Source organism: Panicum virgatum, chromosome 9K (assembly GCF_016808335.1).
Source record: "Panicum virgatum strain AP13 chromosome 9K, P.virgatum_v5, whole genome shotgun sequence".
NCBI classification, from domain to species: Eukaryota; Viridiplantae; Streptophyta; class Magnoliopsida; order Poales; family Poaceae; genus Panicum; species Panicum virgatum.
In genome coordinates this window covers 65,338,498-65,349,728 of record NC_053144.1, presented here as the reverse complement: position 1 = coordinate 65,349,728, position 11,231 = coordinate 65,338,498, and the positions used below count along the sequence as shown (strand labels likewise).

The 11,231-nt window shown below is 45.8% G+C and overlaps 2 protein-coding genes across 2 annotated transcripts; both read right to left on the bottom strand.

Annotated features, from left to right (window-relative positions):
* Positions 1-3,349: 3,349 nt before the first annotated feature.
* Positions 3,350-4,531, bottom strand: LOC120647090 (ethylene-responsive transcription factor WIN1-like). Its single transcript, XM_039923715.1, has 2 exons — positions 3,526-4,531; positions 3,350-3,495 (listed from the first exon to the last, which is right to left on the bottom strand). Exon 1 carries the CDS (start codon positions 4,446-4,448, stop codon positions 3,555-3,557), a length of 894 nt encoding a protein of 297 aa, XP_039779649.1. The 5' UTR covers positions 4,449-4,531; the 3' UTR covers positions 3,350-3,495; positions 3,526-3,554.
* Positions 4,532-4,958: 427 nt separating this feature from the next.
* LOC120647091 lies at positions 4,959-8,612 on the bottom strand. The gene is made up of 2 exons (XM_039923716.1): positions 6,115-8,612; positions 4,959-6,036 (listed from the first exon to the last, which is right to left on the bottom strand). Exons 1-2 carry the CDS (start codon positions 6,457-6,459, stop codon positions 5,737-5,739), a joined length of 645 nt encoding a protein of 214 aa, XP_039779650.1. The 5' UTR covers positions 6,460-8,612; the 3' UTR covers positions 4,959-5,736.
* Positions 8,613-11,231: the final 2,619 nt, after the last annotated feature.

Genomic DNA, 11,231 nt, shown 5'->3' with positions numbered 1-11,231 from the left:
GGTACGCCACTTGCTCTGCAACTATCTTGGTGTGTGTCCCTTCAGCTGCCGGTTCATCCCTCCTCGTCGTTCAGGCCGGACAACCATATCCAGAGCAACTTGTGCAAAGGGCCACGTTCCTCCCCACTTGGCCGTCAATGACAAACTTGCAAAAGGACGACGCCGGCGAGCTAATCGGTCTCGTCCCACTGCACTAGCCATGTTGATTACTTGAGTAATGATGTCACGGTCACATAACAACAACCATCGTCGGCGTCACGCCAACAACTTTAGTTTTAAGGTAGAGCAAACAGATCAACAAACAGCTAATAAGGGATTAGAACGGGCACATCAGCTAAACAGAAATCTTATGTGCCTAACAACCATTAGTGAGCATGTCTCCGTCATAAGCAATGCAGCTAGTAATTTTGACTACTTTATCCCCAATGGCACGTTCGATGTTTCTAAGTTTGGGTATGGCTTGTGGCCACCACGTTCCGCCTACTTGGCCAAACCAAAGCAATGTACTTCCTCCCCCCTTTTTTTATTATAACGTGTATTAGGGTCTGAAAAAAATCTTAAAATAAAATTTTGATCCATTAAATATATGATTAATTATTACAAAGCCAGTATCATATTAAAAAAATATGTGAGATAGGAATATGTTGATGTAACTTTTACACACTAAACGTATATGACTAGTTGTTGGCCAAAACTTACAAATTTTGACCTTATGAAATCCTAATAAGACCTATCTATATGAGAAAATACATGTTAACGAATAGTCTAGTTTCTGATAATTAGAAAAGTACAAACTGAGCGAAGCTCAATGGTGTGGCGGTCGTTGGTTGTGCCCACCGGCTAGAGTTCGAACCCTGGTTCTTGCACCAAAAAAAACCCTCGCTGTGCTCGCTGTCTTGGGTTGCTGCGTCGCCGGCCCAGGTTACAGTGTGCTGTGCCGGCCTATGTGTTACGGTGGTCGTCGGCCCAAGTTCGGTTTGACCCTTGTGGACATTGGCCAGGGTTCGGAGATTTTTTCGACAGGGGTCATACGGTCCGTGTTCTTAATTGTAATGTCGTGGGGGCAGTTCTTCCCCACCATTCGAGTTTTTTTATAATTAGAAAAGTAAATTGAACAGTCTCTTTTGGAAATGAGGGTAGATTGTTGAGGGTAGTAAAATGGACTTATTCTTTAGAAAATAAAGTGTAATTATTCACTCTTCTGACTAACAAGTGATGTCCATTAAATTTATAAGTAATATTATTAAAAACAATTTGGGACATAAGAATATAACTGAATATTATCAGGATACAGTCACGTTACATACCAAACCGCTATGGCCGGCGGCCGCCACCACATACTCGGTATTCTAGAAACTTGTATTGCCGACTTCACCCGGACTTGCTAACTATTTCTGTTCAGCGGTAATTGAGTAGGTAAAACCAGTTGCACATTCTTTTTACTTGTTTTCTAATGGAACATGCCTCTCTCTGCCGATCTCATGTATCTATATATAGATAGGTGTGTAGTAAACCAAAACAACCGCCGCTTTTCTATCATGTTCCTGGTATTCCCACAGCGGTATAGCTTCGTATCTTCGGGAAAGGTGCGGATGACTTTATAATATTTACACTTGCCTTATGGGAAGGTGGAAAGTGAAATGCCTACTCATTAGTATTTAGATACTTTAATTAGGAGAACATAATTTATACCGGTGATCCACGCTAACAAAAGTTACCTCTTTGTCGTATGCTACGACAGCTTCCTGACGCAACAATTATGAAAACCACATCTCAATGAGGATCATAGGACGTGCTACGCTGGTCTGTATTTGTCTTTATGGTTTTTACCCTGTTTATTTTTCACGTTTTGATTTCTATTTTGTTCCTGTTTTTCCATATGAAATCCTTGGTAACAATATCACACTGACCATAGGCCATAGCTCCGTGCAGACAATCAGAGAGGCAGACCTCGTGAGTTCATAGTGCGATTCAACTTGGCCTCGAAAGTTGTAGTATCACTTGCGTTGCGAAGAGAACTCGTGCAGTGAGCCTGCTTTCACGTAGTTGTCTCAGCCTCAGGAACCCGTATTACATCGCCCGCGCGGCGTGCCTACAGACAAACATGAAACTTGCAAGACGAAGAGCTCCTCTCCTCAATCACGAATAAGTATGTGATCTGATAAACACAAATCTTGACTACTATTGTTCCACAGAATATTTATGAAAATATAAAAATATACTTTTGCAAAAACTACAATATCTCAAGATACTTGTCATTTTCAATACTAAAGCTTCACATACAAATTATCCTTTCTTTTAGCATGATGGCATTTCCCATTTTTTTCTCTTTTTTTTGAAGCAACAGGAGGGGACTGCTCTCCTACTGATTATAAATATATTAAACACAAAGAAAAGAGTTGTACATAAAAAATAAACTTAAGAAACAAAAAAAAGAAATAAAGAAAATCTAGACTATTAACCAAAATGTGCTATCCATTTTTCTAATAGAGGCTTGTGCTTAGTTTTGACTCTGTGCAAAAGCAACATGAGTTCCTTCTTGAAGACCATTTGACAGTAGCCTGGAGAGATGGTTGCAGTCCGTGAAAGATGAGATCATTCCATGAGATCCAAATGCCCCAACACATAAGGATCACAATATGCATAAAAAGTGAGGTGTTTAATTGAAGCTTGAAACTGTCAATTGCTTCAAAGGCATCAGCTTGATGTGGCACATTCAATCCTAGACGATTCCAGCAAGCGCTAGCAAAAGTGCAATGTAGAAAGAGGTGTTCCATGGTTTCTTCACAAGTGTCGGCACATAAGACACAATCAAAGGAAGGCAAAGTCATTTCCCATTTTTCTCTCATGAGATATAGCACACTCAGCATATGGCTGCAATATCACTCTAAGCCATCGCTCAGTGCAGAGAATCAGGCAGACACACAGACAGACGGCGCACTGCATCTCCGTGAGTTCACAGTGCCAGACCAACTTGTTTGTGGCCCAACTTCAACTTGCGTTAGGACATGGACTTGTGCATCCTACTAACGTTCATGTACCCGAGCCGAGGAATCCGTAGTAGGAGCATCCACATCGTACGCGCTACCGACGAACACCAAGCCCACGCGACGAGGAGCCTCCTGTCCTCCGCTCCTCGCCGCCTCTGCATCACACCATGTTCTGCTACCACTGCTGGGCTGATCAACCAAGTTCAGGCGATCCGTTGTTTCAGCAGTTCAGCGTGCTGATTGTGAAAACTAAAAGGTCAGCGTCTTACACTTTTACACGTATGTGGCTAAACGCTACCACAAGACCACGCTAGCAATCGCTGAACGATCAAGAAGCAAACTGTAACGTTCAGTTCGGATGTTAGCAGCTCAGAAATTGATCGATTAAGCACATGGGATCTGAAGATGCAGACTCGAAAAAACCCTTATGCTGCTGCACAGAGTTAGAAACTACAGGGACACTTTGCTCCTAGCAACGAGAGCATTTGTACAGTGACAGTGAAGACACTTTGCTCCTAGCAACGAGAGCATTTGTACAGTGAAGCGCAGGGGACAGGCCAACAACTAATAGCACATGGTGTCCTCGACAAGACGGTTGTCGTCGAAGGTCCAGAGCACCGCGCTCTGGTTGCTCTCCACTGCGTCGCTGCCGAACAGACCGTCCAGAGACTCGTACGCGCCGCCGTCGAAGAAGCTGAACTGGTCGCCGAACATGAAAGCGTCGAACAGCAGGGCGGCGGATCCCTCGGACGCCGCCGGTGGCGCTGGCGCCACCACCACCACCTCCTCCTCCTGGGGTTCGGTCCGGGTCCGCTTGCTGGGGCAGCCGAGCTCCACGGACCGGTCTGGCTCGACGTGGAAGTCATCATCAGGCCGCGCCGCGCCGTCGTCGGTCGCGGACATGCCCTGCCACGAGAAGTCCGGCAGGGAGCCGCAGCTGCTGTCGCCTGAGATGGCGTCGCTGGTTTCGGCCGACAGCGCGTGCGCGCCGACAACATCGGCGCCGTACGTCGACGCCTTGGCGACCGCGGCGGCGGCGCGGCGCTTGCGGGTGCGCGCCGTGTCGGCGGAGGACGGGAAGTTGAGCTTGGCGCCGGCGCCGCGGAGGTCGCGCGCCGCGTCGTCGTAGGCGCGCGCGGCGGCCTCGGCGGTGGCGAAGGTGCCGAGCCAGACGCGGACGCCCCTGACGGGGTCGCGGACCTCGGCCGCCCACTTGCCCCAGGGCCTCCGCCGGACGCCGTGGTACCGGCTCGGACGCCTGTTGCGCCGGGCCCCGGCGGAGGCGCGGGCGCCAAGCGCGAACGCCTCGCGCTCCGTCAGCATCACGACCTCTTCCTCGGAGCCCTCGTCGAAGTCCTGGAATGCGGCCTCGAAGTCGTCGTCCTTCGCCGCCGCGGCGGGGGCTCCCCTCCGGCCGCCGCTGGGTATGAGCTCCGCGAGGATCGCACCGCCGCACATCTTGCTCTGTCGGTCGGATTGATGACTGTGTGTGGAGCAGTTGTAGATCGGTGTGGTGGTGTGATGGTGCCGGTCGCCGGCGGTGGCGACTTTATAGAGGTCGGGAGCCGCTTGGACGGGGCGAGGGGTCAAGGACAGAATTTTTTTTATTTTTAATACATTTTTTACTCAAATTACAGATTAATACCACAAAATTCTCAAATTACAAAACTAGGTTATAATCGTCTTCTGGTTGGACAAAATATCGTTTTCGTCCAGTGGGCGGACGAAATACAGTAATTTTGTCGTACCATTAGTCGAAATTTCTAAATTTCGTCTGACCGTCGGACGAAATTATATTTCATCTAGTGGGTAGACGAAAATGCATGAATTAAACAATTTATTACTGTTTTCGTGTAGCACGAAATTTATATTTTGTCTAACGGGTAGACAAATTAGACAATTAAATTTCGTCCGCTGGGCAGATGAAATTTGAGATTTCGTCTACCCGTTGGACGAAATTTAGTTTTATTTTTTTCCAAATTTGAAGATTGCAATGTTGTTTTATATGTGTGTGACAGTTGATCTATTGTGTTACATCTGGAACTCCGAGTAGAGCGTCGAGCTATAGGAGCGGACCGTCGCTTTAGTCAAGAAACGAGGAATGAACAAGGCTTCTGCTGGTTCAGGGAGATTTTGAATTTGTCATGAAATAAGAGTGTTTCTAAGAGTTTTATGCCAGCATTGAATATTTGCAAACTTCAATTGTAATGCCTTGAACTTTTTTGGATCTGTTCGTGATCCCAATTAAACTTTCAATGTTTTTGGATCCTTCCATTAGTGAGTCACGTTTCCTTCCTACTCAATTAAGAACTATCAACATGTCTTATTAAATAATGATTGACCCGCGTTTAAAGTGGAGGATAACTGGTACTGCGAGGGTGTATTACTTTTCTCATTTTGTTCACTAGCCAAACAATTAAAGGATCTCCTTTCATTCCGTGAAAAATATGTATGGATGTGAACTTTGGGAGGAGGGTACCATAGCGAGCCATTGTGACATGGAATGGAAGGCATGGCCACTTAGGAAATTTAAATTACAGAACTGTTGCAGGGCATGTAATGGCACAAGTGCCATAACTAAACTTAACATGTCTTAGAGAATCGAAACAACACAATTCAAACAGTGGTATGTAATGGCAGAGATGCCACAACTAAACCTAACATGCCCCAGGGAATTTAAATCACGACAAACGATCTAATGTTACAGAAAGCGGCAATGGACTTAGTACTGATCCCACCGCGCAAACTAAGTTGAACCTTCTCCATAGCATCCTCCGATGCTTGTTGGCGGCTGCGGGGGAGGAGGAGGAGGAGTCGGAGGACCCTTGTTCTTGTGATATGGGCACTTGCAATAGGAATCAGTGTAGAGTACCTCCTGTGAATCGATATCATCACTGTTGATATTATCTTCAATGTCACCGGCGCTTACTGCCATTTCTAAATCGAAGATACGATTCTGCAGGTAGTAGGTGTACTCCGCATGCGGATGAATAGGAAGAGGATCGACCCATCTAGCAAACTTGCAGCCTTCCGGAGCCTCGGAAGACTAAAACAAAAAAAAACTTGTGTTAATTATAGAAGACATGACAAAAGTGTTGTGGACACAAAGAGTGATAGCAAGTACCCATGCTCGCGGGCATCTGAAGAACCGACGACCTCCATCCGTGCTCTCAGTCATCATCTGCACTACGCAGTCCTCACCATGCGAACATTTTGGCCACTCTTCTCTGCGATTATCGTATCCCCTCAGTGGGCTGTCTTTGGTGAAATCAAACTTGCACTCAGCTGGAAACTCATACACAGCTTCACCAAAGAACTCCGGACCAACAGTAGGTCTGTCCTCCCACACTATAGGAGGACCCTTCCTGCCCTCCTTTCCACTCCCGCGGCCGAAACCCTTTGCACTAGAAGACCCTCCAGATATATTTACTTGAGCTGAGTTGTGGTTTTGAAGTTGCATTTGAAGCATTGCGTGTATATATAGGAAGAGGCGTGTTAGTATCCTGTGAGTGGAGGCATAAATGAACCTGAACAGCCTACGGCCATAGGACTGCAAAGTCTAGTTGGACAGACACTGCAAAGACTAGTCGCTATGACTGAAAAGTCTAAATCTGAAAAGCCTACTTAGAATCCATAGCCTTTTCAGTGTTGTGTGGTTTCATTGATTTTTCAGAAACATGTTCCGCAAATGATAAAACATAGCACTGGCATGTATTGTCATGTCTGTCGGGAAATGGTGCCTGTAGTTGGTCTGCAAAGGTGGGTGTACACTGACAATGTTACGAACCATAAATTCCCGGCTTGCAATACATGGTGACAATCTTCGAAACAGTGGTGCGATAAAAAAGCAGAGGCCTAAAGCGTTTCTATTGCTACGGTACATAACGCTGAGACCTTTGCTCTGAACTAGGTACTTCAACAACGAAATGCAGTGGCATGTGCAACACGATAACCTCGTGTTGTGTCTAAACCTAACACGCCTTAGGAAATGTAAATTGCCAGGATTACGTGGTGGTGCTTTACTGCGTGCACCGGGGATATTTTCCCTTTCTAATAGCTTCAGGCCCTGCTTCCTTTGCACGCCGGGCCCTCTCTCGCTTCCTCTCCCTATCAGCTTCACGTTCATCTGCCTCCTACCATTCAACTTCTGCAAACCTCTTCCGAATATCTTTCTGGTCTTTCTTGCGCTTCTCCTCCATCTGTTCCTCGTGCTGCATTCGCCGCCACCTTTCTGCAGCCCACCTTGCTTCACACTCAACGTGGTCCTTGTCCTCCTGAGATTGCTCGATGTCTAACCACTGCACGAAATCACATAGAGGCGGTGGAGTCTTTCCCCAAAACATGTTAGCCAGTCTGTATCAGATTCAAAAGTGACAAACTGTGATAGTGTTTTCTAGTACCTTTGCTCGATCCTTGCCATAACGCTTGGGCGGGTCGTACTCGAAGTTCTCGCACATGAAGAACCTCTTGCCGAAGTCGTCCCACAATACCCTGGATTTCATGAGCTTGCACAAGGAACCCCAAAAGCACATAGGTGTCTCGATTCCTTCGGGTACGTTTTCCCTCACCTTACTCCATGGAATGTAGGCTCCTCCGGAGGACGACATGGTCAAGTGTTGTGTAGTGTTTCTGGTGTGGGTGTTTGTTCTGCCATGGGTACGTTGCACATGGCTGCACAAGAATAGTTAACGGAACATTGCACCGCCTACACCACTCTACCCATTTTCTCCACTTATATGTTCGGTCTGCAACTCGAAGTTCATATACGACTGGATTAATGCCTGTAATATACATGCAATGAACCGTGACCGAACACAGATTTGCATCTAGTTGAAGCATCGCCATAAACCAATCCTTCAGATCCCTTATGCTCGCACTCTCAGGATGCGGATGATCAATGGTGATATGAGGAAAAGGATCTAAATCAGCCCCCGACGGCCCATTAACTACCTCTCCCTGACCATAATATATCCGAATCTGATTTATACCTGACATTGCTACAACCTGCTACAAATTTAGACTATCAGTTATAGATTGAAAAAGAAGAATTTAATGGACAATATATCATATTAAATCTAAACATCGTTGTTAGGCCTGGATATGCTAATTTGAAATTCGAGTCTGAAGACAAACATATGAAAAGTATGCCATCTTTTCTGGTCAGATAATTCCTAGAATAGAACCTTATCTACCTTAAAGGTCATGAATAGCATTTTCAGTACTTGTCAGAAAAATATGGGTGCTCTGTTGTTCATATCAAAACCACAATAAGTTAAAATTATATTGTTCTTTAGGTAAATCCCCCGGTCAGAATGCACCCTGGCTGTTCCAGTTATATTTTGGTGTTCTACAAATAAATTTGTCATATTCAGTAGCATTGATCTTGAATGCTATTTTCCGAATCTTATAGATTGTACTTGACGTACTCGTTAAATTATATAGTGCTGCAATGCTAAAATTCAAACATGTTACGTATTCAGGCATTAACGATTTCTATCGAACAAAAAATCTTGGAACAGTCTAACTAGTCAACATAGGATCAAAATTCATGAGAACCTATATTCTTCTCTACTAGCTTCTAGCCCAAGACGTATTCAGAGAACTAACGAAACAATCGAATATTTTTTTTTACCTTAGGCGGCTGCTCCTGCCGTGCCGAGCTCCACCTCTCTGCTCCCGCCGCCGGCCTGCTGCGGCTAGCCTGGAGTGTGGCGCAGCGCGGCCCAGACCCCGCGGCAGCTAGCGCCGCTCGCTGGCCTCGCCCGGCCGCCGCACACGGCCTCCCGCGCGCCGGGGCCCGCCCGCCGCCGGCCTCGCCCGGCAGCCGCGGACGGCCACGGCCTGCCGCTGCGCCCACCTCGGCCTGCTGCCGCGCGGCCACCCGCGCACCGGGGCCCGCCTGCCGCCGCGCTCTGCTGCGGACCACCCACGCCTAGTGATGGCAATGGTAACCGAAACCTGACGAGTTTCTGTGCCATTAAGATACGGATTTGGGTCAACTTTTAGACCTGTGAGTTTGTTAATAGGCACAAAGTCCTACTCGTTGGGTTTATTAGCACGGATTTGTTCCTACAATACTCGAACCCGTGAACCCATGTGTTTTTTAAACCCGATCCAACATAGAGCAATTGTCATTTTATTTTGAAAGATTATAACGAATTTAATATCTCTTTCCTTCAATTCTTATTTTAGTAAACCTTTAAGTGGTGGGTATGGGTGTTGTCGATTTGCAGTTGTCGTGTTTATATATGCATATGATGGATTTGTGACATTGTATGGTGTTACGATCATTTAATTATAGAGCACGCTATTTATATATTTATTTATTTTTAATTTTTAGTGCACATTGATTTCTTACTCATAATACGCTACAATGATGTTTACGATATTAAACTTATTGATCCTGACAAAAAAAATGTATAGTAAAGTGTAGACCCACTGGTGACCCGTGGGTACCCGCTAACCCGATGGGTTTGGGTTTGGGAAAAATTCTAAATCCGTCACATGTATGGGTTTTTAATGGGTTCAAATATTTTTCATGGGTTTGGGTTTGGGACAGCAAAACCCGATGGGTTTATACCCGGTGCCATCCCTACCCACGCCGCCGAGAGAGAGTTTGAGGGAGGACGGATGAGAGAGGAAATTCAAGAGAGAGAAGATGGCTCACGGGCCTAATAAGTAATTTTAGTCTGACTGTTAGACGAAAATTGATTTCGTCCACCGGTACAACGATATAACCAAAATTTCGTCCATCGGGCAGACGAAAATTTGTTTCGTCCCCTGTTCAGACAAAATACATCGAAATATTTTGAGCCCACATAAATTTAGTCTGCCACGTAGACGAAATTTAGATTTCGTCCAGCGAGCAGATGAAAATGATCTAGTTTTGAAATTTCTACAATACAGAATATTAATCTGTAATTTGAGTAAAAAATGTATTAAAAATAAAAAAAATTCTCAAGGACAAGGCGGGAGAAGCCGAGAATAACGAAGAGGGAGCCTGGCGACTTCCAGGTCAGCACGTACGATACGACTACGATTGGCCTAAGGGCGCGTGGCTCCAGAACTGATGTTTTTTTTTGGAGGGGTTCCAGAACTGATGGTGTGAGTGGGAGAGGATGATGACAAGGCTCGTGTCTCGTTCAAGGGCCGACCGACGGCAAGTGCTATTGGGCCGTTGGGCTTTCCACTCCACCCCCTTACATCTTTTGAAATTTTTTTCTATCCATTTTCCACTGTTTAAAAGATTCGTACAGTTCACAGGAGCCGCACGATATCCTTCTTCCTCCTTTCACTCATGCCCGCCGCTGTTCCGTCTCGCGGCCTGTACAGAGCAGTAAAACGGATTTCAGTAACACAGTAAATTGATTGATAATTGCCCTCCTTGTTCCCCACTGAGAAGATAGGTTCAAAGGCGGAATCGTGAGATACCGAAACCTGGTACGGCTTGCCAGTTTCCAGGACGGCTGTATCTATTACCACCAAGTGGATGCTGATCAATTACTCTCGTGGTGCTTAAAACGCTAGTTCATGCGATTGGATGGATCATGCTAGTTTTATGACGAACCTATCTAGCATCAACTTGATGAGTACTATATCAGTCTATCACAAGTAAGTCATCTGATACTACCTTTTTCCGATAGGAAGTACTAGCAAATAGAAATCGCTCCGAGTCATCGTGCAACCTACCTACCTAAAAGTCTTGCTATGAATGTAGGAGTATTTGTTTATACATATATACAGACCAGCCAATCAGTAATCACCTGCCGATTAATATATTAGTAGTTCAGCACTGCTGCTAACCAGCTTTCCTGTTGAAGGCTGCACTGCCGTAACCACCATGGGACACAAAACCATGGATCGTTTCCGGTCCCGGTATCCCCGGGAGAGCGGTATCTCACACTGAACAAACCTGCTCTGTAGCCAGGACTCGAACTTGGGAAATGGGAACAGCAGCTTAGGATGATGATGATGATTAGAATAGGATGCATAGAATGAATCTCACACTGAACAATCGAAGATTCAGAGAATGGAGCGGTCAGAGGGAGATGAGAAATTTCAGATACCAATGAGGCGAGGCAAGCGAGAGTCTAATTTAGCTTAACCAAAAATTACACGCAGCAGTAACGGTTTTGATTCTTTTAACAGGTTGAGCACACCCATCGCCACAGTACAAGCACTTACCACTACACATTCAGATTCATTTCCACTTCCATACCGTAGCTCACCTCGTTGGCAGTG

Bases quoted from the DNA above. Each gene is read 5' to 3' on its own strand.
- LOC120647090 (XM_039923715.1), bottom strand. From the start codon at position 4,448: ATGTGCGGCGGTGCGATCCTCGCGGAGCTCATACCCAGCGGCGGCCGG.
- LOC120647091 (XM_039923716.1), bottom strand. From the start codon at position 6,459: ATGCTTCAAATGCAACTTCAAAACCACAACTCAGCTCAAGTAAATATA. The intron at 6,037-6,114 runs GTACTTGCTATC...TTTTTGTTTTAG, and splicing joins TCAGATGCCCGCGAGCATGG to TCTTCCGAGGCTCCGGAAGG.